The sequence below is a fragment of the Chrysemys picta genome, chromosome 8 (assembly GCF_011386835.1).
Source record: "Chrysemys picta bellii isolate R12L10 chromosome 8, ASM1138683v2, whole genome shotgun sequence".
Classification (NCBI taxonomy): Eukaryota; Metazoa; Chordata; order Testudines; family Emydidae; genus Chrysemys; species Chrysemys picta.
Genome location: NC_088798.1, coordinates 109,979,142 through 110,003,666, shown reverse-complemented (window position 1 = coordinate 110,003,666; position 24,525 = coordinate 109,979,142). Strand labels below are relative to the sequence as shown.

The 24,525-nt window shown below is 50.2% G+C and overlaps 1 protein-coding gene across 12 annotated transcripts in view; it reads right to left on the bottom strand.

Moving 5' to 3' along the window:
* Positions 1-8,865: 8,865 nt before the first annotated feature.
* The window catches only part of NSD1 (nuclear receptor binding SET domain protein 1), a 106,227-nt gene continuing 90,567 nt past the window's right edge, over positions 8,866-24,525 (bottom strand). For 8 of the 12 annotated variants that reach the window (XM_065555223.1, XM_065555227.1, XM_065555221.1 and 5 more), the window contains 4 exons: positions 21,441-21,582; positions 20,370-20,476; positions 16,558-16,762; positions 8,866-12,606 (listed from right to left, as the gene is read on the bottom strand). In XM_065555223.1, coding sequence (XP_065411295.1) covers positions 11,021-12,606; positions 16,558-16,762; positions 20,370-20,476; positions 21,441-21,582 — 2,040 coding nt within the window. In that variant the 3' untranslated portion in view covers positions 8,866-11,020. Of the gene's footprint in view, positions 12,607-16,557; positions 16,763-20,369; positions 20,477-21,440; positions 21,583-21,995; positions 22,155-24,525 lie in introns of all 12 variants that reach the window. The other 4 variants (XR_010589964.1, XR_010589965.1, XR_010589966.1 and 1 more) reach the window with 2 other exon arrangements.

The window sequence follows — 24,525 nt, the reverse complement described above, 5'->3', positions numbered from 1 at the left end:
AGCATCTGCCCAACCTCAGTGAGACAAAACACACACGACAAAGTCAAGAGTAAAGTTAAACTTTACTTTACAGTAATTGTTTTCTTCTATATACAAAGAATTACAGTACATGTTCTGGGAGCACCTGGAGAAGGCCAACCCTCTTTTCATTATCATAAGTTTCACATACACAGCCAACAGTCTAAGGGGAGCAAAGTGAAATTAATCAATGGTCCGAGACACTCCCCTTCTCCCTCTTCTAAAAATAATAGATATATACTGTAAATATAGACGCCTCTCTCGCTCCATCGCATGTTCTTTGTACAGGACGTGGGGCAGGTGAGACCAGGCGAGTTCTGTGTAACACCATTACATTAGACAATCTTTCACAAACTCCCATGTGCTGTGCTCATCCACCATCCACTGCTCCCTGCGCGAGCACAGTCATGGCAGACCACAGTGATACTTGGCAACCCCTTCCTGCAGTTGTTACTCAGGCACTATTCCCAGTTACTTCAGTGGAAGTTTTGCTACAGCATGGGCCCTGCACAATGTCCATCTCACCAGCCCCAGGGCAACCAGTGTGCGTGTGTGAGGTCTGACATGACGTTCGGGGTAGGAATGCTATCATGCATATTCTTCATTCAGCTCGTTAGCACTAATCACACTGGAGCAATTTGCCTCTACCGCCCCCCTCCCTGCTGCGTGACCTTGGGGTGTTAGTCCTAACCTCTTAGTTCCTGGCCTACGGGCGGAATATCACGCTCCCAGCTGCAGCTAAGGAAGAGGAGTGTCGTTCAAGCACACAGCGCTGGCAGTGCCCCACACGGGGGAGGGGCGCTTCGCTTTTTACAAACATTACTCCCCTGTGCATACAAACCTGATCAATCCCTCATGTTTCATCATTTATTCCTCCGGGCAAGGAGGGGAACCCCTCCCTGGGTCACAGCAGACAAGGGCCTGCAGGGGCACATCTTGCTCCAGTTGCTGAACGTGGGGAGGGGTCAGAAGAGCATTGCCCTGCAGGCTCTGACACCTGTTCAGTCCTGGGGGTCGCACTGCAGGCGGGGGGGGGGAAGGAGCTACTGGACTGATACAAGCCTAGTGCAGTGTTTGGGAGAACCAGTGCAACGGGAAAGCACAACTTCTGCCAGTTCTGCCATGGCGGGGGGGCTGGCCAAGGGGGCAGGGTTAGGATCTTGTCAAAGCGGTGTGCCCTTTACAGCAGGCTCCCCTGTCCTAACAGTGGCAGATCTGGGGCAGGGGGCAGAGTGCCAAGTGTACGCAAGGCCACACCTCTGCTGCCCAGAGCTCCGCGAGCAGCTCTCACTTGCTAACACACTAACAGCACTTCCAGCACCATTAGCCCCTGCCCAGCTCAAGGCAGTGATCTCGCTAACGCTCTCATTCCCTTCTCCTGTGTCTGACTGAGTGGTTCTCAAACTCCTGTATCATAGGGGTCTGCAAGCAGCTTAACTGACTTCATTCCAACCCTTTATCCTCCCTGCAGACGCCAACCGAGCATGCTGACTGGTCAGTTTGCTTTACAGGTTCCCAGCATAAAGGGAACACCAACTCGCTGGCACCTTGGTCTGGTTTGAAGGCATCTCAAATCTGGGTAACATCAAAACAATCTGGGTGTTCCTGTGAGTCCTGTCCTGTCTGTTTCAGCGACTAACAAAGGCCCAGCCCAGCTCCCAGAGAAGGAAAGGATTCAGCTTGCAAAGGAACTGCAGCCGTAGGGCTGGGGACGTGAATTCAGCCCGGCTGGGCTGAGCAGCCAAACTCCGTACAATAGCACCACGAGAGCCCAAGTACTTAGCCAAGGGCAAATGTACAATTATGACGTTCCCTAGCAACAGGACATAGCACTATTCATTGGTCGAGATTTCCCCAAGAGGTAGATGGAGTACTCCCGGGCCTGCCCCCCACAGCCACTCCTCTAGCCCCTGGTGCAGCATATCCCCCTGCTGCCAAGATGGCAGAGGGGTCTGGCTGGCTTCACTGAGAACATCACATCAGGACGTTGCTAAAGGAAGGAATCTGCTTTCACTTTATTACCCAGTCGCCAGGAGCCCGGCTAGCTCGCTACGTGCAAAGCTCCCGCTGAAGCCAACAGGCAAGTGAAGGAACAACTGTCAATAATCTCCCCGAGATCTGTCCCTTCTCCAAGGGCGCAGGGAGGCCTGTTACACTAGACAAGTTAGTAACCGGATCCCAACAGCTGCTTCTAATGGTGCAGTACTAGCAAGGAGATGTACTACTGTAGACAAGCCTCAGGCAACTCTGACAGCACGTGCTGAGCAGCTGTTCAGAACCGATGTCTACACTAGTATCACGGCAAGTTCTGCGGTAACGTTCCCGGCTCTCAGCCAGGTTCCGACGGGGTAAGGCTCAGTGTGCATACGGTAATTTAGGGTAACATACAGTCGAGAGATGTCAATTGAGAGTGAAGTCTGAATTTAACAGAAATCCAAACACGTTAAGGTGTTGAAATGCACAGTTCAGACTCCCATCCGCCCCGTAGGGATGTCAGCCAAGAACCATTCAGGTACCATTGATGCTCATCAGGGCCTGTGATCTCAGATTAAACGGAACTGACTTTTCCAGACAGAGTCTTTTCCTCATTTTTCATTTCTGCCTTTACAGGGATGAGTTAAGGTTGTTTACACAAGTGAACTGTGCATAGTCTCATCGTAACATGCTGTATTTCTTTTATGTTCAACATTAATTCCAAATTCCCTGGGTCTAACAATGCTTGTCTAAAATTAATCACAACATTCCTGTATTTTTTTACCCTAGTTTACTAATATGTATTCTCTACCTTAACTCCATCATACATTTTTTTCTGGGGATTTGTTTTCTTTTTAATTACTAAAGTTTTCATATGTGATCAGTAAACAAAACTCACAAAGCAACAGCTACCAAGGGATATTTTTAATGATCTGAAGATATGTAGCATTAGCCTTAACCACCTTTTAAAACTGTAATTTTTATGTCCAGGTTCACCAGTGCGCTGGCTGCTTTATGCACTTGGGAGCTGCATTTTCAGTTGTTTTTCATGACCAGAGTAGTGCAATGCCCCCTACCCCTTCCCTCCATACTCCCCGCTGCGTACACAGGCCCCCAGTTCTCCTTGCTGGATAGATTTGGTGCAACAGTCAGGTTTTGAAGAGACCTCATTAGTATTAAGCACCAGTATTTTGCAGTTATTCTTCATAAAGGAAGGTTACTTATCATAACGGGAGAGCTTCGAGATGGCCCAGCGGGTATTCACCATGGATGCACATGTGCTGTGTGTGTCCAGGACTGGAAATTCTTCAATAGTGGTGCCTGTTGGGCCACTCACGTGCCCTGCGTCTCCTTGTGCTGTGAACCAAGGGGATAAGGGGTGGCATGGACCGACGGCCTCTCCAGTTCCTATTCTACCATGAATCCCATGAGAATCCAAAGCCGGAAGGGGAGGCTGGGTCTGCAGAGACCACACAGAAGGAAGACCCTTCCCTTTTGGTCCCAATGGCTACTCACTGTGGGTGAGTCCCAGGCAGGTGGCCAGGGCAAGAAGAGTTCTGTACACAGCTCACAGAATGGCTGACCCGAAGGAAGTGTCCTCAGCCGAGGCCTGATTCAGTGACTAGTGCCCTGTGAACACGTGACCGGAGCGCCAAGTCACCACTCTACAAACTTCAGAGGGATCCCTTGGCAGGATGCCACTGCGGCACCTTGCGCTCTGGTCGAATGAGCCCGGACAGCCTGGAGAGGAGGGGCTCCCGCCCTCTCAGAGCAGAGAAAGACACAGCTGGAAATCCATTCTGAGTGTCTTGAAGAAGATATTGCTTCTCCTTTCATCAGCACAGTTATGGACACACAGCCGTGGAGATCTCCTGCAGGGCCTTGTCCTATCCCGACAAAACAACTGAGCTATGCAGCATCCAGAGAGCAGCCTCCTGCCCTCACTATTCCTGTGGAAATCTAGGTAATACATAGCAGGTGAACGGCTGGTTACAGTGGAAATCAGTTGGAAATTGGGATACAATTTCAAGGACACTGTCTCTGTGAACGACAGGATCAGGCAGGTCTGCCACTGGGCCCAAACTCTCCTGGCCAAGGTAACAGCTTTAAGGACGGTTACCTTCAAAGAGTAGGACTGAGGTGGAGGCTCAGGGTTCAAACAGTGGTTTCATGAGTTGGGAATGGACCAAGTTCAGGTCCCAGGACAGAGATGGTCTTGATACTGTGGGAACATTCTGACAATGCCTTTTAAGAACCTGATTCTTGTGGGATGGGTGAGAACTGACCAGTCCTCTACTGAGGATGAAAGGCATCGACAGCTCTAAATTAACCCTTAATGAAATGATGACTAGGCCTGCTGACTTCCAGGAGAGGAGACAGTCCAGGATAAGAGGAACGCCAGACTCCTCTGGAGGCAAACTGTGCCCCTGACACCTCTTGGAGAGCTGCTTCCACTCAGCAGCGTAACACTTCCTTATAGAGGGTTTCCTGCTACTGAGAAGCATGGATCTTTGAGTAGGATCTCTCTAAGTCTGTTGCCCATCCAAAAAACAGAATGTCAGATGAAGAAATATGGGTTGGGATGGGTGGTCCTGTCCCCATTCTGTGATAGCAGGTCCAGAAATGGCTGCAGGCAAATGTATGGCAAAAGTAATAAATCAGGTACTTCCTGTTGTCCTGGGTTACAAAGAAGTTACAAAATGGGGATCCCAACTGGCAAAAGATTTGTTGGATGATGGACAAGCGGAGCTCCCCTTCATGGTCTGTGTGAGAATGCCTGCTGAGGCTGTCTGCTAGGGAGTTTTCATTCTCCCCCGTAGGTGCACTGCAGAGAGGATGAGCTGATGCTGGAGGCACCAGCTCCAAGCATGACAGCCTCCCGGCAGAATGATGCAGACCTTGCTAATAAAGCAAAGAGTGGTCATGTCGTCTGATCGGACCTGGACAGGATCCAGGGGAGCACTTGTGTGCATGCTTTGTGGACGGCCCAAAGCTTGAGCAGGTTGAGGTGGCATGTGAACTCTTGCAAAGTCCAGGAACTCTGATCTGTGTAATCAAGCAGGTGGGCCCCCAGCCAGGCTGCATCTGTCACAAGTGTCTTTGGGAGTGGGGTGGGAGCAAAGGGAATCCCCGCAAATACCGACTCCCTTTCTGTAACAGGTGAGAGATGCCCGAATGCTGGAAGGAAGGGCAACTCTCTTGTCTGAGGAGTCCTTGCGTTGACTTTCCTCAGCCAAGCCTGGAGATGGGTGTAGATGCGTGTCACCACATGGCCTAGGAGGACCAGACTGCCGTCTGATGACTGAGAAAAGTTGGATATGGAGGTCTCTCATTGTTAGAAATCTGTCCTGTGGTAAATAAACTCTGGGTGCAAGCAGGTCAAGAACTGCTCCAATAAATTCTGCAGTCGTGGGTGTTAAATGGACTTTCCTGGGTTTACCTGAAGTCCCAAGGAGCGGCACAGGTCAAGCAGGGCAGCAAATACTTTATGCACCGCCTGATACGATCATCCCTTGAGAAGCCAGTCACCTAGACAGGGATGTACTGGCGTGCTGCACTCCTGTCGTGCTGCACTCCTGTCAGGACTTTTGTAAAAGATGCCGATGCTGTGGGGCTGGGCAGTCTCTCGCTTGGGGCAGTTTACAATATTTTGGGAGAGGAGCCAGGGTGTATATTCGTGAGGAACGGAGGGTGGCCCAGGAGTCCTTGAGTGACTCATCAGTTCTTTCACTCAATAAGTTGTTGCCCCCAATTGATAGATCTTCTAGAGTGGTTTGGACCTCCTCGGGGAGACCCGACGCCTGCAGCCATGATGCCCATCTCATGACCGAGGTAGCCACAGAACAGGAAGCCATGTTCACTGCATTCAGGGATGCCTGCAGAGATGACCCCGTTACAAGCTTTCCTTTATCTGGGACAGCCTGGAAGGTGGCAGGATTGTGCCAAAGGTTTTCGGTGGCCTCATTTATAGAGAGTGCTTTGAAGTGGGTTTCAGAGCGCTGGAATCTCCTGGTACTGCTGGTGCCGGCTCTGGCTCCCTGTGAACTCTGGGTGCACCTGGTCTGGGGCATGGATTCTCACTCACCCCGAGGGGTGGGAAGCCATCCTCTTCTTTGACGACTTATGAGAGGACTTGTCAGTCTTCTGAGGAGTATGTCTTTCCCTACCCTCTTCATGCGTCCTCAGGTCTGCTGGAGAGCTCCATCAGGTGCCTGCGGAGTCGGAGCTCCGGGACTGCCCAGCACAAGGGGGAGAGGAAGGAGAAGCAGATCTCACATTTCGATGGGATGTGAGATTCCTGGAGGAAGCAGAGACAGGTCTTGTGAGCACTGGTTAACAGGAAGACTTGGCATGCAACACAGTGCTTGAAACCTGGGGCCTTGGATGTAAATGCCTTGGACGTAGGGGGAATAAAGTGGAGGGAACCTCCTGACCCCCACTAACAGCTACTTGAAAAGCCCTAGCTAACTAATGAAGAGAGCCACATAACCGATAAACCATTAAAACCAGTTTAATGTTTACAGGCAACACTGAACTGAGGCTAAGAGACTAGCGAACACAAGAGGCCCGTCCCAGAATGTGAGCGGTAGCAAGGAACTGGAAAGGCAGCTGACCCACACTGTCACTTATACGCCCTCAGTTCATAGCAGAGCACAGACACGGCTATTGAAGAATTTCTGGTCCTGAGTGCTTGGAACATGTGCACCCCCAGGGCCAGACCACGAAGACGTACTGAGTGTTTTCTCCAGCAGCAGAGGCTGGTGCATAGCATCTTATCCTATAGAGAAGCTCACCAAAGGCTGCCCTTCCAAACAGGCATGCTCGCCCACTGACCTCCTCCTCACCGCTCCCATTGCTCTGAATGGCACTGAGGCCACAGGTGGAGCGAAGTCCTCAGGGGAGACAATGGCTCTATGCAGTCAGGGGACAGGCAGCAGCGCTGGGAGGAGCAGAGGTGATGACCATCTTTGCTAAAGGCAGCTAATGGCCTCAGTCCCCTGGAGAACAATGGGAGCCTGCAGCCATTGTGCAAGAGGGCTTTTATTGGAGAGTGTCTATGAACCTTCTTCAGCGTCTTTCAAAGGAGAAACTTTCAGTTACGAGCAGACAGAAAACACGGCTCTTAACCCGAAACTTTTGTTTTAAAAAACCGCCTCTTGCACTAGATCTACTCAGGAGCCACCTCTTGCAGCAACACCTCAGCTGAGATGATTTTGGGGGGAAAAACGTCCGACACCTCTTTGCTATGTAGGTAGAATGTGTTTGTCCTCAACAACGAGGGTGGATTCCTGCTTTAAGTCCAAATCTTAACTCCACCTTACCTGTGGGGCAGCCCCTCTATCTGGTACTGATGTCTCTAGTGTAGACGCACCCTGAGTCTCTCTCTCTCTCCATTAAATCATTTGATCTCATTAAATCAGTGTCTATGGCAAAGGCCAGACTGAACGGCCTGCACACTTCATTTAATTTACTTTAACACTGACCGTTTCTCTCTCTAGCTACTATCCTACATGAGCACTAACATGTTTGCAACGTTATTTTCTATATAAAGAATCCAGTGACTTGAATTATTGATGCAAATTCTAAAAGGTAGCAAAGGAAATAAATGGCATTTAAACAGCCCCAGTACAAATGTCTCCTCCGGCATCCAAGTCAGCAGATGCAGCTGGTTGCCACAATCTCAAACGGTGGAATTCAATTTTGTTTCCTTTCATGTGGATTTACCTGGCAGACAAAGTGTGCCAGTCTGACCCCGAGGCTGCAGTCACTTTAGTCCTCCCCAGATAAAAGCAGCCTTGGTTCCAGCAGAGCATGTCTCAGGGATCACACCTAGAGGCAAGAGAGCATTCTGTCTCAGAGATCCCTTCAGGCCTTGGCCTGTTTGCCGAAGTTGCCAACAGGGTTCGGACATAAAGCTGTTAATTTCTTCTCCATCATATTAACTTACAGAGATGTTCCCATCAGTATCAAAAGCTCCCTCCTCTAGCCTGGGATAACACAGAAATGGCCAACCAGCCACGGTTCTTCAGTGCTCTACAGCTTGCTACCAAGGGGCTGGGGCACATCCCACTCCCAGGGAGTGGGGTGTTCAGCCCTGTGCAGAGAGGAAAACTCCACTAACTGCACAGCCCCTTCCACCTGATACAGAACAACTGCTTCCTGGTTTCCTCACTTCTCCTAAACACTCTTACACCTAGAGAGGCATTTGTACTAACTTCTAAACTGACACAAACACTGCCTTTAAGTGATATTTCCCAGTGCAGATTTGTATTTAACCAAGCAGGTGCACAGCTATTCTAAAGTCAGCTCTGTGAAACGTGTCAGTTGGAAGATGGGTGGACTGGAAAACTGGATCTGTACAGAAAAGGTCTGGAGGGAGAAGGGAAGAGAAACAGTGGTGTAGTCAAGTGAGTGGCATAAGGCTGGGGGCTTAAAATATCATGCAATCTACTTTCACTATTCAAACGGGAGCTCCTAAATAATTGCCGAGAGTGCTGGAGGGATTCTGCTGCTGTGAACCTCGCCCTAGATTTAAACACATGATTTATAAGAATGATTCTTCAAACCTGCGCTCACTGAGAACTTCTCCATTGTAAAGATTTAAAATAGCCTGCACCAAAAATATTCACAGTTTATTTTTCATGAAACAAATAACTAGGTAACACATGACATTGCAAAAACAGAGTTGGACAAAGCAGTGCAGATGTCTTTTCTTATTCTAGCTCCGCTGGCTGGGCGGCTGGCGCAGAGGACACCCTACTCACACAATCTACATGGCAAAGTCCAGCTCATGGGAAGGGCTATCAATGTAAATTAGAGATTTATTTTCCTTCTCACACATGATAAATACTTAACATACGGAACCTCATTACCTTTTTTTTTTTTTTGTAATTTTGTTTTTATTTTAAAAACTTAATAAAATGCCCTTAGTTTATCCTCTCTCAATGGCTCTGAGGAGACATCCTGATTCCCTCTGTGCAGGAGTCACGCAAAACAATAGCTGCTTGCATCTCCCCCAGCTCAGCAGAGATCAGGGACTGACCTGCAGGTCTTCATGGAAAAACACTAAACACTAAGATTCCATAAGCCATACAGCTTTTCCAAGTCACGAGCTACACAGAGGGGTCTGAAGCGATTCAGACTGGAGAGGAGACACACGACAGCACTGCCCAGAGGGGGACTCTCTTGGGGAGCTGACTTTGGAAAGGAGACTGGAGCAGGATTTGCCTTGTTACAGAGATCTCTCTCCCTATCACAGAAACCCACAAAGCTAATTATCGCCCTCTCTTGGAGCAGTGCGAACATGCGAGCTGAACGCCAGCCTTGACCTGTTCCCGAGTCAGAGGAAAGGGGCTAGTATCGAACTAGGGCTCCCCCCTCTGGGGAGAGACCTACTGCTCTCTCTGAAACAATGGGGGACATAGGCTGAAGCTGGACTCCTGCTGCCCAGGTCAGTGGCGCTCAGGCGTGTAACGTAGGTAATGTGTTGGGAGGCCGTGCTGATCAGACAGTGCTTCCCGATGGCACAGCACACTGCACTAACCGTGGGCAGCACGAATGCAGACTGCCTGGCCACTGCTTCGCAGGTCACAAGCGTCACTTCCTAAGTCCCTGCCTGGAATTCTACCACACACCTTATCAGTGCCATAGCAGAGCGCATTCCTGCCTTAGCAGGCAGGTAATGTCACTACCTCCATCAGGTCTATTCGGAATATCAGCCTGGCAAGTCACCAGCATAGCTACCTTTAGTGGAAAAGAGAGAGGCCAGCCAGGCGCTAGAGCCATTGTGTTCCAGTGTGAGAACTATTACCTTGAGGGGCTGGTTTTCTGACACACAAACACTTCAACATAGTCCAGGTAATTCAAGTCTCCTGTGGGGATTTTTGGTTGGAAATACAGAGGCTAACCAAGGGGAACGGGGTTGACATGGTTTTCCGTTCTGGATACACCATGCCTTCTGAAGTAGCTTCTTGACTCTGCACTACGGAGTGAATTCCACAGAATTCACTGGGCTAGGGCTACCAGCCACTCTGCGAACAGGACTCCTAAGCACGTGGTTGAGATGGGGGAGGAAGAGACTATTTAGTTTGCTAGTTCATGGTAACAAGCAAGGTGAAGAAGGAACTGCCTGGAGCGTTCCGAGGGCAGCGCCTCTCCCCTGACAAAGGCAGTGCTCGGCATCCTTACTCACGCTCCACCCTGCTACCGCTGCCTCCCGAGCTCACAGCTTTGTATGTGCAGTGGCAATTCCGCCTGTCCCACGTGACAGAGCTAAGTTCCAAGAGTGAGAATCCTGGCACATGGTATCTTCAGAGACCTTCTCCCCCCACCCCCAATCACAGGGCCTGCGCAGGAGCAGTTCTCTTGCCCACGCTGGAATGAACTGTACAGTCTGGCAGGAGCAGGCTCCTCCACTAACTCCACGGGACTCCGCCATTTTACAACAGCACCTGTGTTTTGGTAAGCCTTGCACTGGTGACACATACCAATGCGCACACTCAGGCAAACACTTGCAAAGGAAAACCCTGTGGGGAAGGAGAATTGGGCAGCACAAGTGCTAAATCCCTTCCCCTCTTCAGAGTCTAGCAAAGACACGTGTCCAATTACTCTGTGCACCATTTAATCGTTGGAAACGTCTGAGATCCCAGTTCAGACTAGCTGTTCTGCTTCCACTCAGAACAGTTAAGAGAAAGGGAATTGCTTCCTCAGGGCCACTTAGCTGTTTGGGAAAGCCCTTGTGGATGCAGACGCGCTAGATCAGGAACGTGACCATTTCAATGGAATTAGAGATTTTATCCGGAGTGGACTCTTTATTTCAACGTTACCGTTTCTAAAAGGAAGAGGAAAAGGTCGCTGATGCTCACTTTCCGTGGCTGGGCCACACTCCGGTTTAGGTAAACGTCCTTGCTTATGTCATGAGAGCGCCTGGGCTTGAGGCTGGGCTCAGGGACGTGAACAACAAACAAAACAAAGAAAATCCCTCTCCCCAAACAAACCGACTGCAACCTGCCTGCCTCATTCACTGACTTCACTTCGGTTTCGATTCAGCCAATTCCTGACGGGGAGAATCCTGGTTATGGACTAGCACTATGTTTTGCTCAGGCAAAGGGGCCTGCCCCAGGGGTGTCTGTGCTTTTCCAGAGAGCCAAGAGATTTGCTCAAATGTCTGAATGTTCCTGGCAAGCCATGAAGCCTGCTCTGGGGGCACTGGTGCTTCCCTGGCAGGCCGGGGGATCTGTTCAAATGTACGTAACCTCTCTGCGGTCCAAGGGCTCTGCTCTGTGGGTGCTGATGCCACTTCCCGGTCAGCCTGAGTCGGCGGCTCAGGTGTCTGTAATTTCTCTGTGGTGCGAGGGGACTGCTCCGCGGGCGTCAGTGCTTCCACAGTGGGCCAGTGGATTGGCTCATAGGTCTGCAATTTCTCCATGGGCCGAGGTGCCTGCCCCACGTGTGTCACTGCCTTCCCTGCAGGCCGAGAGGTCTGCTCCTCAGCTAAACAAGTTCGCTCTTTCTGCTGCGGCTCCACCGCTGACACTACTCTCTCTTTTGGCTGATCCCCGGGCCTCAGCGCTTTCTCAGACAGCAGCAGCCTTGGAGCTGCGGGAGGCCTGTCCACCGCCTGACACCGCAGGGCCCCGGCAGCGGGAGCCTCATCTGACAGCAGGGGCTGCGGGCCCTTGATGGGAGACTCGCCCAACAGCTGAGGCCACTGAACCTGGGTAGCGGTGGGAGACTCGTCCGAGGGAAGAGGCTGCAGCCCCTTGGTTGGAGACTCATCTGCGGGAGGAGGCGGTGGAGCTCCAGCAGCGGAAGGAGACTCATCTGAGGGCGGAGGCTGCTGGCCTGTGGTGGAAAGAGGCTTCTCTGACTGCTGAAGCCTCAGGGATACAATGGTGGGTTGTTTATCTGACTGCAGCCTCAGAGCCACAGTGGAGCATGGCTTGTCCGACGGCTGCAGCCTCAGGGCCACGGCAGAGCAGGGCTTGTCCGACGGCTGCAGCCTCAGGGCCACGGCAGAGCAGGGCTTGTCCGACGGCTGCAGCCTCAGGGCCACGGCAGAGCAGGGCTTGTCCGTCGGCTGCAGCCTCAGGGCCACGGCAGAGCAGGGCTTGTCCGTCGGCTGCAGCCTCAGGGCCACGGCAGAGCAGGGCTTGTCCGACGGCTGCAGCCTCAGAGCCACGGCGGAGCAAGGCTTGTCCGATGGCTGCAGCCTCAGGGCCACGGCAGAGCAAGGCTTGTCCGACGGCTGCAGCCTCAGGGCCACGGCTGAGCAGGGCTTGTCCGACGGCTGCAGCCTCAGGGCCACGGCCAGAGGAAGCCTGTCAGAAGGCGGACGCCTGAGGCCCAGGGCTGCAGGCTGATGGTCAGAGGGCTGCGTGTTTTGACGGCTAGCCGGCGGGACTGTGGGAGGCACATACTCACGGATTTCCCCTGGCTCTAGAGGGTTCGGTCCGCAGGGATCATGCTCTGTGCACGATAAGCGTCCATCCAGTTTGGAGATAAAGAGCATGCCCTCCCGGTGCTGCTTGCAGAAGGAGCTGGGACACATCTCACAGAAGGAAGCTGCTTCTTTGCCACACACATCACACTGATGCCAAGGGCACTCCCACTTCCCTGCAGCACAAACAGGAGAAAAGGCACCTTAGGAGGAAATGTAACAAAGCTACCCAGTTGGAAAGCTACGGCCCAGGGCGGGGGAGACCTGCTTGTAACGGCTCTCACTAAAACAGTGCCAGAAATTTCCCTTCTCTGCTCCTGCACCAGTTGCCTTGGAACCATTACACCAAGCACAGAAGGAAACCCAGACTCCCCCAGCACAGGGTAATGCAAGGAAAGTCCTGCTTTCGAGCTAACCCCCTACTGAAAGGTTCCAGATGTTTCCGGTTTCAACTAGGGCTGAGTGAATTTGAGGGCAACTTCCTCCCTTCACACTGATGTGAGAGAAGACACTGGAAGACAAGGAACTGAGGGCTTGTCTACACTACCGCGTGGGGTCAATCTAAGATACGCAACTTCAGCTACGTGAATAGCGTAGCTGAAGTCGACGTACTTAGATCTACTTACTGCGGTGTCTTCACTGTGGTAAGTCGACAGCTGATGCTCTCCCGTTGACTCCGCTTGCGCTCCTCGTTCTGGTGGAGTACCGGAGTCGACGGGAGAGTGCTCGGCGTGATTTATCGCGTCTAGACTAGATCGATCACTGGATCGATCGCTGCCCACTGATCCAGCGGGTAATGTAGACAAGCCCTGAGTTTCTCTGGTCTCCCCCTGTGGGCACAGGACAATAGTTCTTTACAGAAGCAGTTTGGAGTTTCACTCACTGCTAGTATCAGAACCATCCTGGAGAAAAACAATCACCCCCAACGTGCAGCAGAGTCAATTGCAGGCCTCTCTGTGGATTCAGTCTGTAGCGCTCCCCAGCCGGGCACACACAGCACTGGTTGTCACTGGCTACCGAAAGCCTCTAGTTTACAGATTCATAGAATCTGAGCCCAGAAGGGACCATTAGAACATCCGGTCTGACCTCCTGTGTACCACACACCATTACATTTTACACTGTTACCCCTGTATGGAATCCAGTCACTTGTGTTTGGCTAAAGCATCTTCCAGAAAGGCACCAGCCTGGCTCTGAAGACATCAAGAGATGGAATATCCACCACGTGCCTGGGAGTTTGTCCCACCGGTTAATCACCCTCTCAGTCAAAAAATGGGGCCTAATTTCTCATTTGAATTTGGCTGGTTTTAGCCACCCACCATTAGTTCTTGTTATGCCGTTTTCCCATTAGATTACAGAGCCATGTAGTACCCAATATTTTACCTGTGAAGGTACTTATACTCCATAATCAAGTCATCTCTCAATCTTCTTTTTAATAGTCTAAACAATTGAGCTCTTTATGATGAGAGAGTTAAGGTAACTTCTCCAGCTCTCAAATCATATTTGTGGCTCTTTTCTGACCCTTTTCGATTTTCTAACATCCTTTTAAAAACACGGACACAGCATTCCAGTATCTTCTCAGCGAGGCCATATACCGAGGTAAAATCCGCTGCTGACTCCTACGCACTACTGCCGTTTACGCATCCCAGGATCATTGCCCTGGGAGCTCATGCTTGTTCACTAGGAGTGCCTCAAACCTTCTCAGAATCACAGGTGCCCACTCAGGAGTGATGGCCGGCCGGCCTGCCTTGTCCCTAGATGTAGAAGGTTGCATTTGGCTGTATAAAAACCCATTTTGATTGAATGGGCCTGCTTACCAAGCAATCCAGACCCTTCTGTCTGACTCCCTGCCCTCATCACTATTTACCACTCTGCCAGGCTGTGTGTCACCTGCAAATTGTATCAGAAGTGATTTTATATTTACTTCCAGACCGCGGATAAAAATGTTGAATAGCGTTGGGCCTAGTACCAGCCCCTACAGCCCACTAAAACACCTGCATTCAGTGACGAGTCTCCATTTATGGTTACTTTGAACTCTGTCAGTTAGCCAGTTCTTAAGGCATTTAATCTGTGCTGTGTTGCTATTGTAAAGTGCCCATTTTCAAAAGCAGAACGTCATGTGGTCCTGTAATAGGGTGGCTTGCCCTTGGGATGGAGAGCCTGGGGCTACGCCAACCTGATAACAGGACAAACCCCACCTGTGAGGGCCCAGGGGATTTCCTGTATACAAAAAGCTGACAGGGCCCAGCTGGGGAAAGAGCTGGAGGGAAGAGCCTGCAAGGAGCAAGGTGGTCTCTGTGGGGCCCTGAGTCAGAAGGCCAGTCAGTGCTAGAAAGGAAGCTCAAAGTGGGGAGACAAGCTCCCCAGGCTAGGAGACCTGGGACTGACCTGATCAAAACTGGGAAGAGACTGAGAGCCCCAGAGGGGAAGTAAAGAGGCAAGGTAGGAAATGGCCGAGGGAAAACTGCAACATGGGAAAAGGACAGTACAGGGCCCTGGGCCAGAGCCCGGAGTCAAGGTTGGGACTAGGTTCCCTTACAAGCCCCAGCAAAGGGGGCTGCAGGCCGAACCTCGAAGACAGGTTGAAGAACAGAGCCATAGAGGGCAGGAGAATCGTTTTTTGCATTCAGACATTTTTGGGACTCCTTAGTTTGGACAAGTGTGACACCAGAAGGAGTGGACTTAAGACGGTGACCCAGTGGGAGGGCTGAGGTACTACTCCAGAGCTGGTGACCACTGGCAGGGCGCACGAGCCCCACGGGAGAGCTGCAATGCCGTATCTAGTCCTGAGGGGGCGCCTGGGGTGAGTGGACTCGCTTACAGGTACTAAGTCAAACACCTCACAAAAGTGTAAGTATTTTAAATTTACGCAGTTACCTTTATCAACCAAACTTGTAATCTCATCAAAGAATGAAATCAGGTTTGTTTGATAAGACCTATTTTCATAAAACCACATTGACTTGCATTAATTATATTCCTGTCCTTTAATTATTTATCAATTAAAACCTATATCAGCTTTTGTTTTATTTTGCTAGACAATAAATAGCTACATCATCCCGTTTGCCCTTTTTGAATATGGGCACAACAATAGTACTCTTCCAGTTTTCTGCAATTTCCCCAGTATGCCAAGATTTATTAAAAATGAACATCAGCAGACCAGCGATATCCTCAGCCAATACTTTTAGGACTCTTGGGTGCTGAATTAAAAATGTTTATCCCTAGCAGTTGTTGTCTAACACTCTCCTCAGTCACTAATGGATTGGAAAATACTTCATCATCCTCATGTGATACGAGTACATCATCCTGCATCTTTCCAAATACAGAACAGAAATATTTATTAAATACTTCTTCCTCTTCTGCATCAGTATGAAGAATTTTACCATCTGCATCAAGTAATGGGCCAATACCACTGCTAGGATTTATTTTGTTCCTGATATATTTAAAAAAATCTCCTCACTGACCTTAGCCCTGCCAGCAATGGATTTTTCCCTGCTGTCTTTAGCTTCCCTTATCAATTTTCTAAACTTCAGAATAATAATATATAAATTAGAAGTTATATTTCCCCCTTTTTTCATATTTGTTATATATTGATTTTTTATTTCTAATTTGCCACTGAACCAGGATGGGCTTTTAACCAAACTTCTCCTCTTTCTTGATTGTGGAGTTGTGGCTTTTGGGCCATCTAATAACTCCCACTTTTCATTCACATTTTATTGCCTAAATGTGTTTCTGCTTCCCCAGCTCCCAATTTTGCTCATAATTTTTCTCTGCTTTGGGAAATGAGCCCTTTTGAAGCACCCAGTGTATATATTACTGGTTGGGACTGTTCTCTGTTAGCTCACATTGAATGTCAACAGTTCATGATCACTGGTCCCTAGGTAACCACCAACTTCCAGTCCAGTGATCAACTCAACTTTATTCAACTGAGGTCCAATATAGAATTGCCTCATGGTGGGTGTGATACCTCTTGTGTTGGAAAATTACTATCTATAATTTTTAGAAGCTCCAATTGTGAGTTCCTGCTGGTGAGCAGAGAATGTGCTTTCCCCAAGCCAGGCCTAGCAGTGCAGGTCTATACAGCTCCCTTCCCATGAGCAGAGCCCAGAGGAGTTGCCCCAGGCATTACTGACCTGCTGGCCGTTTGGTCAGGTTGAGGCAGTCTGCGTGGTACACTTTGGGGCAGCCTGTCTTCTTACACGAAACTACCTGCCCTCCGTCTCCACAGCTGAAGCACTCATCCTCTCGCTCTTTCATGACCTCTGCCTGTGACCTGCGCTTCACCTGCTGCCGTCTTTTGAACTTCTTGGACTTCTCCTCTGTAAGGTTAGGGGGATTCTGCAAGTAAGATCATACAAATTAACACTGGTCTCTGCCCCCTCTCCTTTCTCTCTGCCCCCCCTGGCTGATTTAAGCAAGTGGCACAGGCCATGCTGAAGTATCCTGCTACAGGAGATCTGCCCATCTAGCACACAACTGTCGTCTCCAAAACAAGGCAACTGGGGATACTCTGCATGTTCAAACAGAGGAAAAACTGGAATGAAACCCAAAGCAGAGTAACAATTCCATTTATACACAGCAGGGCCAAGCCACGTGAATTCCTGGGTTTCACGCCAGACTAACCTTCCTCCGTAGGCGTGGACCCAATCTCGTCTTTTTTTTTTTTTTTGTAAACAAGAATCAAAAACGGATACGTTGGTGATTGAATGACAAACTCCAGGCAGTGAGATTAAACAAATGGAGAGATGTAAGTGTTTTTACACATTAAAGAATTAAAAGTAGATTTGCTTTCATCTTACCCTGAAAAGTATCAAAGCCATGGACAGCGATTCTTGGATGTTAGCTTCCTATTATGTAGTGCATTTTAATACCTCTCATGATACATGCCATGCGTTATGCTGAAGTGAACGTGATGTGACTGGTGCTTTCAACCCCATCTAGGGCAGTGAAAAGCATCCCATTCTGGGAAATAACTGCTTTGCAGAGGATACATACTTAGAAAAACAACATTGCCACTGAAACCTGAGACATACTGGCATCTGACACAGCTGTTTCTAAATGTTTCATGAACCCCACGTTAACTGTCTGTTGCTGTTACTGTATCTGGAAACGGTCTAGAAGCTTTGCACTGAGCGGGTTGGTAAATGTGCACTACATTGTATTTCGCAATGGCAAAGTAACACACAATGGAAATAAGACTGAGGATTGCCAGACTAGATGGCTCTCTCTGATGAATGATGCTGATCAGAATTTAACAGAACTCAGACTGACGTATTTCATTATTTGGCTATGTTCTGACACGCTGAGTTTCTCCCCTTTTCTGGTGGGACCGCTGGGCTATTACACCAGTTGTAACTGCTCTAGGTACAGTTGCAGCGGTTCCCACTCTTACAAAGCCTTTCCTTTTTCAGCTAACATTTTCCATACTTGGATTTTGCCAAAAGGTGATTGTTTCTGGACAGCTTGACATACCCCTGGGAAGTTGGTGAGTAATGAGAGGATTTATTGACACACATTGTTCCCCACTACAAGAAACCTGACCACCATCGAGGGAATAACTAAAAGACCAGCTGAATTTGAAACTTCAAACTTTAATGTAAATAACCCTCTCGGCCAGATTTTGTCCTGCCCCTGAGCCTGGGCATCTGGGGGTGGGGGTGGGGGGGGAAGCAGGAGGTGAATGCCATGCAGGGAGTGACTGCACGGAACACAGGGTATTTGAATAGCAAGGGCAGTTGTGAAAGCAGGTGATCACTCTAAGCAAGACCCTGCAATACTCTCTTGCTGTGAAATATACTCCTTGCTAAAGAATTATTCTGCACATTCCGAGGCCTGGTCTACACCTAAAAATTAGATCTAGCTACATTTCTCATGGCTGTGAAAAATTTTGCACCCTGTGCAACATGTAGTTCGGTCATCCTAGCCCCCACTGTCAACGTGGCTAGATTGATGTCAGAATTCTCTGTAGCTTAGACACTTCCTACATCAGTGGAAAGGGGAGAGGTGGATTAACTACGTCCAAGGGGAGAGGGGGATTAACCCTTTCTATCGATGTAGGAAGCATCTACGCTACAGAGGCACAGCTGCGGCACTGTAGCCTCTGCAGGGTAGAAGTGGCCTGAGTGCTGATTTTTTTTTTTTTTTTTTTTAACGTTTCCAGCCTTTATGGTTTTAAAGATAGCCTTTAAAACAAACAGAAGGATATGGAACAGCTGCCGTGTGAGGAGAGATTAATAAGACTGGGACTTTTCAGCTTGGAAAAGAGACGACTAAGGGGGGGATATGATAGAGGTCTATAAAATCATGACTGATGTGGAGAAAGTGAATAAGGAAGTGTTCTTTACTTCTCATAACACAAGAACTAGGGGTCACCAAATGAAATTAATAGTCAGCAAGTTTAAAACCACCAAAAGGAAGTATTTCTTCACACAATGTAGTCAGTCTGTGGAACTCTTTGCCAAGACTATAACAGGGTTCAAAAAAGAACTAGATAAGTTCATGGAGGATAGGTGCATCAGTGGCTATTAGCCAGGATGGACAGGGATGATGTCCCTAGCCTCTGTTTGCCAGCAACTGGGAATGGGCGACGGGATGAATCACTTGATGATTCCCTGCTCTGTTCATTCCCTCTGGAGCACCTGGCATGGGCCACTGTCATAAGACAGGATACTGGGCTAGATGGACCATTGGTCTGACCCAGTATGGCCGTTCTTATGTTCTGTGCTGTCTTCCTGAGTCTGCAGATAGCCTGAAACAATCCCTCTGAGGGAGTGAACGACCTCAGTCATCAGACTGAGATGTTAATTCTGGATCCCAACAATGGCAAGTTAAGTGTCAACACCATTCGCTATTTCACTGCTGATTGTTTTATCAGAAACATCCATAATGTGCTTATCATAAAACTCCAAACCAGCCCCCCAGGCCCAACGCATCAGCTGCTCCCATCCAACTGCCCAAACCTCCAGCTTCCCCCGATTTCTATGATGCAGCAAAAACAGGAGGCACGCCGGGCACTGAAAACGTGGCAACAGCATGCAATCAACTGAACTGAATATCAGAACAAGTAACCGAGGGGCTCACGGAGACAACTGTGCGATTCAGCTCTCCTGGAGTGAGCGGACAAGCTGTGGTTTTCATTGAAATGAGGCTGCTGAAGAATTTCCAATCTGCTACACCACAAGGCCACAACACCTGGGATCTCGCTACAGCTTGCTGTGGCGAACACAGGGCCTGGCCTGTAAACTTGTGAGGCTTTGGCGGTGCAGCGTCTAACTCAACTCTCAACGGGGCAGTTTCTTGGTTGCAGCACATACCCACTAACTCCACAGCACTGAGCTCACAAGCTGCTTTGGGGAAGCATGTGGAACTACTCAACAGCTGCGGCTCAGACTCTGCCGGCGAAGACTGCGAGCCAGGCCAACTGGCTCTGCATGTTTTCGTTAAGAAGTCCCCATCCCAAGCAAACAGTAACATTCAAAGTTAAAAAATTAATTCCTGTTAGTGCCACATTAAGGTTACGAAATCAAGTGCTCAAAAATCAGGACGCTCCAAAAGCTAACGTTTCTCCTCCGATGTTAGCTCATCCCTGATGCATGTACAGAGTGTTTCTGTTCCTATTTTACTAGTAAACTTTCATGTATTATTGCTAAACCCGTGGAGAAAGATACTTATGACTTCTCTTAGTGCAGACAAGCCCTCTGTGTGGGTCCTCTGCTCTGGAATTTGGTTCCTACACTGATTTAACAAAGTCTAAGATTCTGTGCGCCGGTAACTTAAAGTGATGTACTTGCATGTTTGCCCATCTCAACCCCAGCAGGATTTTCACAACCACTTTGAAAATACAGTGGCATTTATCATGGCATTTCTGTATCCCTGCAGCAAGCAGACCACTCCAATTCAAAGAGCGCCCTTGGAATAAAAAGAAGCCAGAGAAGGGCTGTCCTACCTTTGGCCGTACTCCTAGGAACCCGCTGCAATTCGGAGCACCACATTTGCAAACTGTCTTTCCATTCCCCAAACATTCCAGGTTGTAGTTGAAAGTCAGCTCAGTCCCTGGTAATAAAATAAATCAGTAGGCAACATCTGGACTGTGACAAACCACACGGCAAAAAGTTCTGCTTCTCCTGCTGAACTGAAGAAACACCAGAACCTACTCACGGCTGGCAGAAATATGGAGGGGCACCAGCTTCTTCCCCCCTCCCATAGGGTAGATCTGCACAGATTGGTGACTAGATGTGGACCCCATCACCTGCCACATTCCAGGTTTTGACATTGCATTTGTTTGCTTGCCAGTGGCAACCCAGGAATCATATTGCTGGGCCCTGGGCAATTATAACTGTGCCACTCTGCTCAGGGGCACAGACGCTCACTGAGAAGGGGGGAGGTGGAAAGACAGGGAGCAAGGGGCGCTGCGGGAGCTGGAGCCGGGCTGTGACAGGGCATCCCGACAGTTCTTGCCATTCCTAGGGCAGTACCTCAGTATCTGGCTCCCTCTGCACTGACCTCCCCCTGCCCAGGTGCCCCTGCACCGTCCCCCAGCCTATCCCAGCTAGCGGGGGGGCTTACACTGTGTCCCCGCACACCAGCGCTGGCAGGCCCAGCTGCAATAGTCTGCCGGGAAAGGAGAGCGGTTCCTACCTGCTCTCCAGCGGCCAACCCGATGCTGCGTGCCACTGGAGCTGCTCTGGCCCCTCCTCCAGGTCCCTCGCACCTCTGCCCCCCACCACGCATGCGCATGGAGATGGAAACACACCCGGGCCCCGCTCTTGCCTCCACAAGATATTGGGGGGTGGAAAACACGGGGCAGGTGGTGGAAACATACATCAGCCCCCCCAATATTTCCATTGCGGGGGGCCTTCGCTAATCCCCCAGTTCTGCTGCTCCCACCACACTTGTGTGTTCCACCCTTTGCGTACTGAGGCTTTGCTCCAGACCCTCGCTAGAGACCCTTCCCTTTCCTGCCAGAGGCTCCACCCCATCGATAACTCTGGATCAGCAACAGAACAAGGTCCCTTACCAGCTTTGATATTGACAAGAGCAAAGAGCCCAACCCGCGTATCGCCATTCACGGACCATTTCTGAGTCTCACAGTTGGGCTGGCAGCAATGGTTCATAAATCGAGCGTAATTGCCCTTCGGTCCGGCATCGATGATTCGATCCTAAAATCACAAGGAAAAGCAACTTTTCTAATGCACCGTCTCCTGCTCGAGCCACCCCACAAAGGCCCTGCCCTGCCCCCAAAGCGTGTTACGAAATACTCTCAGTGCTGGCTTTAAGTGCCTGGGTATGTGTTTTACAACGCTCTACAGGCAATACCTTTTACCGTGTGCACTTCTGACACCTGGCAGAAGCCAAACAAGCTTCTGCACTCTGTTTTCCTTTGCTGAGGCTTGCAGGCAAAGTGTAAAATGCAGAGAACTGCCCTTCCCCGACCCCCCGAGCATCTCTTCCTCCAATGGAGATGGAGGCCTCCTAATGAAAGAGACTGCTGTCTGGCACATCCAGCTTTTCCTTCCTCAGAAGGGTAAAACCCAGAGCTCGTATCGGGCCAGCATGCGGCGGCAGGGCATACCAGCACCACTCCTATGCTGCTCTCTTGTGCTCCATAATCATCTTCTTATTTATTATTTGTATCACTGAAGCACCGAGGAGCCCTAGGTGTGGACCTGAACCCCATTGTGTGAGGCGCTGTACAAAGAAAGAGTCACAAGATGGTCGGTCCTGCCCCAATCTATGTATAAGACAAGAAACAACAAATGAATAGACAGCTGGGGGCGTACAAGTAAACAATCAGACAATAATGGTCAACATGACAGGCGGCGGTCTCTGCGCACCGCTAGTCTAACTCTTGCCAACCTTTTTACAGCTGTCACAGCAAAGGAGATTTTCGAGACTGTATCTGCAGGTGGATAATGAGGTAGCTCCTCCCAGGCATGTGGGGCAGCACAGAGGAAAGCACAAGGGAGCTTGCTGGAACATTTAACACGTGGGCAGCGCAGGTCATGGGCCAATCAGAGGTGAGCACTGATGGCTTGATAGCGAATATGAGATGATTGGAAGGTTAGGACAGGCCATGAAGGGCCTTGAAAGCAAAGACAGGCAGCTTGTGTTTGATGCCCTAGAGCAGGGGGAGCCAGTGGAGGGTGCAAAGGGAGATGTGACATGGTCAAGGCCTGTTCTGAATGGATACGAGCAGGGTAAGGTCGCATTTTTCAAATCCAAAAAGAAGGAGGCTGCAGTAATCGAGAAGACGAGAGCTTGGGATGAGCATTTTAGCTGGACGGATGGCTGGGAAAGGCCGTCTCTTAGGCGCTACGCAGAAAGAAACAGCAAGATTTAGACACAGCCTCGATGTGAGGCCCTAGCAAGAGCGCCAAGCCGAAGATGACACCAGGTTATGGGCCGGAGTGACAGGCAGGATAGGACAGTGTGGTCCACAGTGATAGTTTTCATTTGCCTTCCACGATGCCTGTTGGCGGAGCACTGATCAGGTTGTAACAATCACGCTAATGAACACGGCGTGTCTGTGGTGCAATTACCTCTGCCCACCTTCAGGTTTGGGACTGTGCTTTGGTGCAACAATGTGGGTGAAAAGACCTGAGATGCCACTGAAAGAAAGGAGGCTTCAGGTTCCATCCTGTCAGACTCATGCTGCTATGGGCCAAGTCACCCATCAACACCTAACTGGGGAGCTTGACCTGTGCTTCTTGAGACTCTGACGCCTTTCAGGCTTCTGGGTCAGCTCTGTGCAACTACTGGAAAAGTCGAAGCCCAGGAGGGCTTTTGAGGCGCTCACTCTGGGACCTGATTGCTCATGGAGGCAGGTGCGAGCGCGTCTCAGTCAGGGCCTCGAGACGCCACGCACGAGGCATGCCTGTGCACAGAGACACTGCATGGCTGCAGTGGATAAGCACTTGAAAGCTCCTGAGACACTTCTGCTGTCTCTGAAAGGCAAACGAGAAGGACAGAGAAGCAGCCAAGACAGCACGAGTGCAGAGAATGACCAAAGCCTCTGCTTGGTGCTTTGAATTCAAGTCATGAGGAGCCTCAGAAGCTCAATGATGCACCTAATAGTGGAGCAAGGGCAGAGCGCGCTATTGATCCCCTGTGATCAAGGGAGGCCTGGAGCCAGTGGAATCCCCTGCTCCCAAACAGTGCCCTAAGGGTCTGTCTACACTGCAATGTAAGCCCAGGGTTAGCAGAACTTGAGTTAGCAGACTCTGGGTTTGTTAACCTAGGGCTTGAACTCATTTGTAACCCCAGGTTAGGAATTGTTGAAACCCGAGTCCCAACCTGGGGCTCCAGCGTCTACACTGCACTATGTGGGCCCGAGTACAAGCACCAGGCTTCTTAGCACCCTCCCAAAATGTGGCCACTCTAGCCCTTTGCTCTTGGTGCAGTGTGGGAAAACTTGACTGTCCAGAAGCAGTTGGACCCCTCTATAGTTGCTCCAAAGACACCCGGAGAATTCGCCTCTGCTGGGGTGGGTATCGCCACAAGCGAACAGGGCACAAGGCCAGGACCTGAGGCTGGAGAGTAGACAAAGGGCGTGAAGGGGGAGGGGAGCAGTGCTGTGAGGTCTGTGAGTTGACAATCAGCAAGTTACCATCCTAGCAGGCTCCTTCTCGGACCATAGCCAGAAAGGAACTGTGCTCTGGTGAACAAAAGGCAGCCTCAGGATCTTAGCAGGGGTGGCCTGAGACACTTTAGGCTGGATCCACCATGGACCCAGGAACAGAGAGCCATTAAGAGCAGAAATCATATTTAGAGAAACCCTATTGCCTGTCTGCCTATATGGCCTCTGTGACCATCACATCTGAGCACTGGGGAATCATGGAATGGTAGAATTGGAAGGGACCTCGAGAGGTCAGCTAATCCCATCCCCTGCACTGAGGCAGAACTAAGTATTATCTCGACCAGCACTTCTCAAACTGAGGTCTGCGAGGGTACTCCCGGGGGTCCGCGGACCCCGCTGATCAACTCCTTCCCCTCCCCTTCTCCCTCCCAGCGCCTCCTGCACATGGGGAACAGCTGTTCAGCAGGTGCAGCAGGCACTGGAAGGGAGAGGGAGGAGCAGGGACAGAGCACTTGGGGGAGGGGGC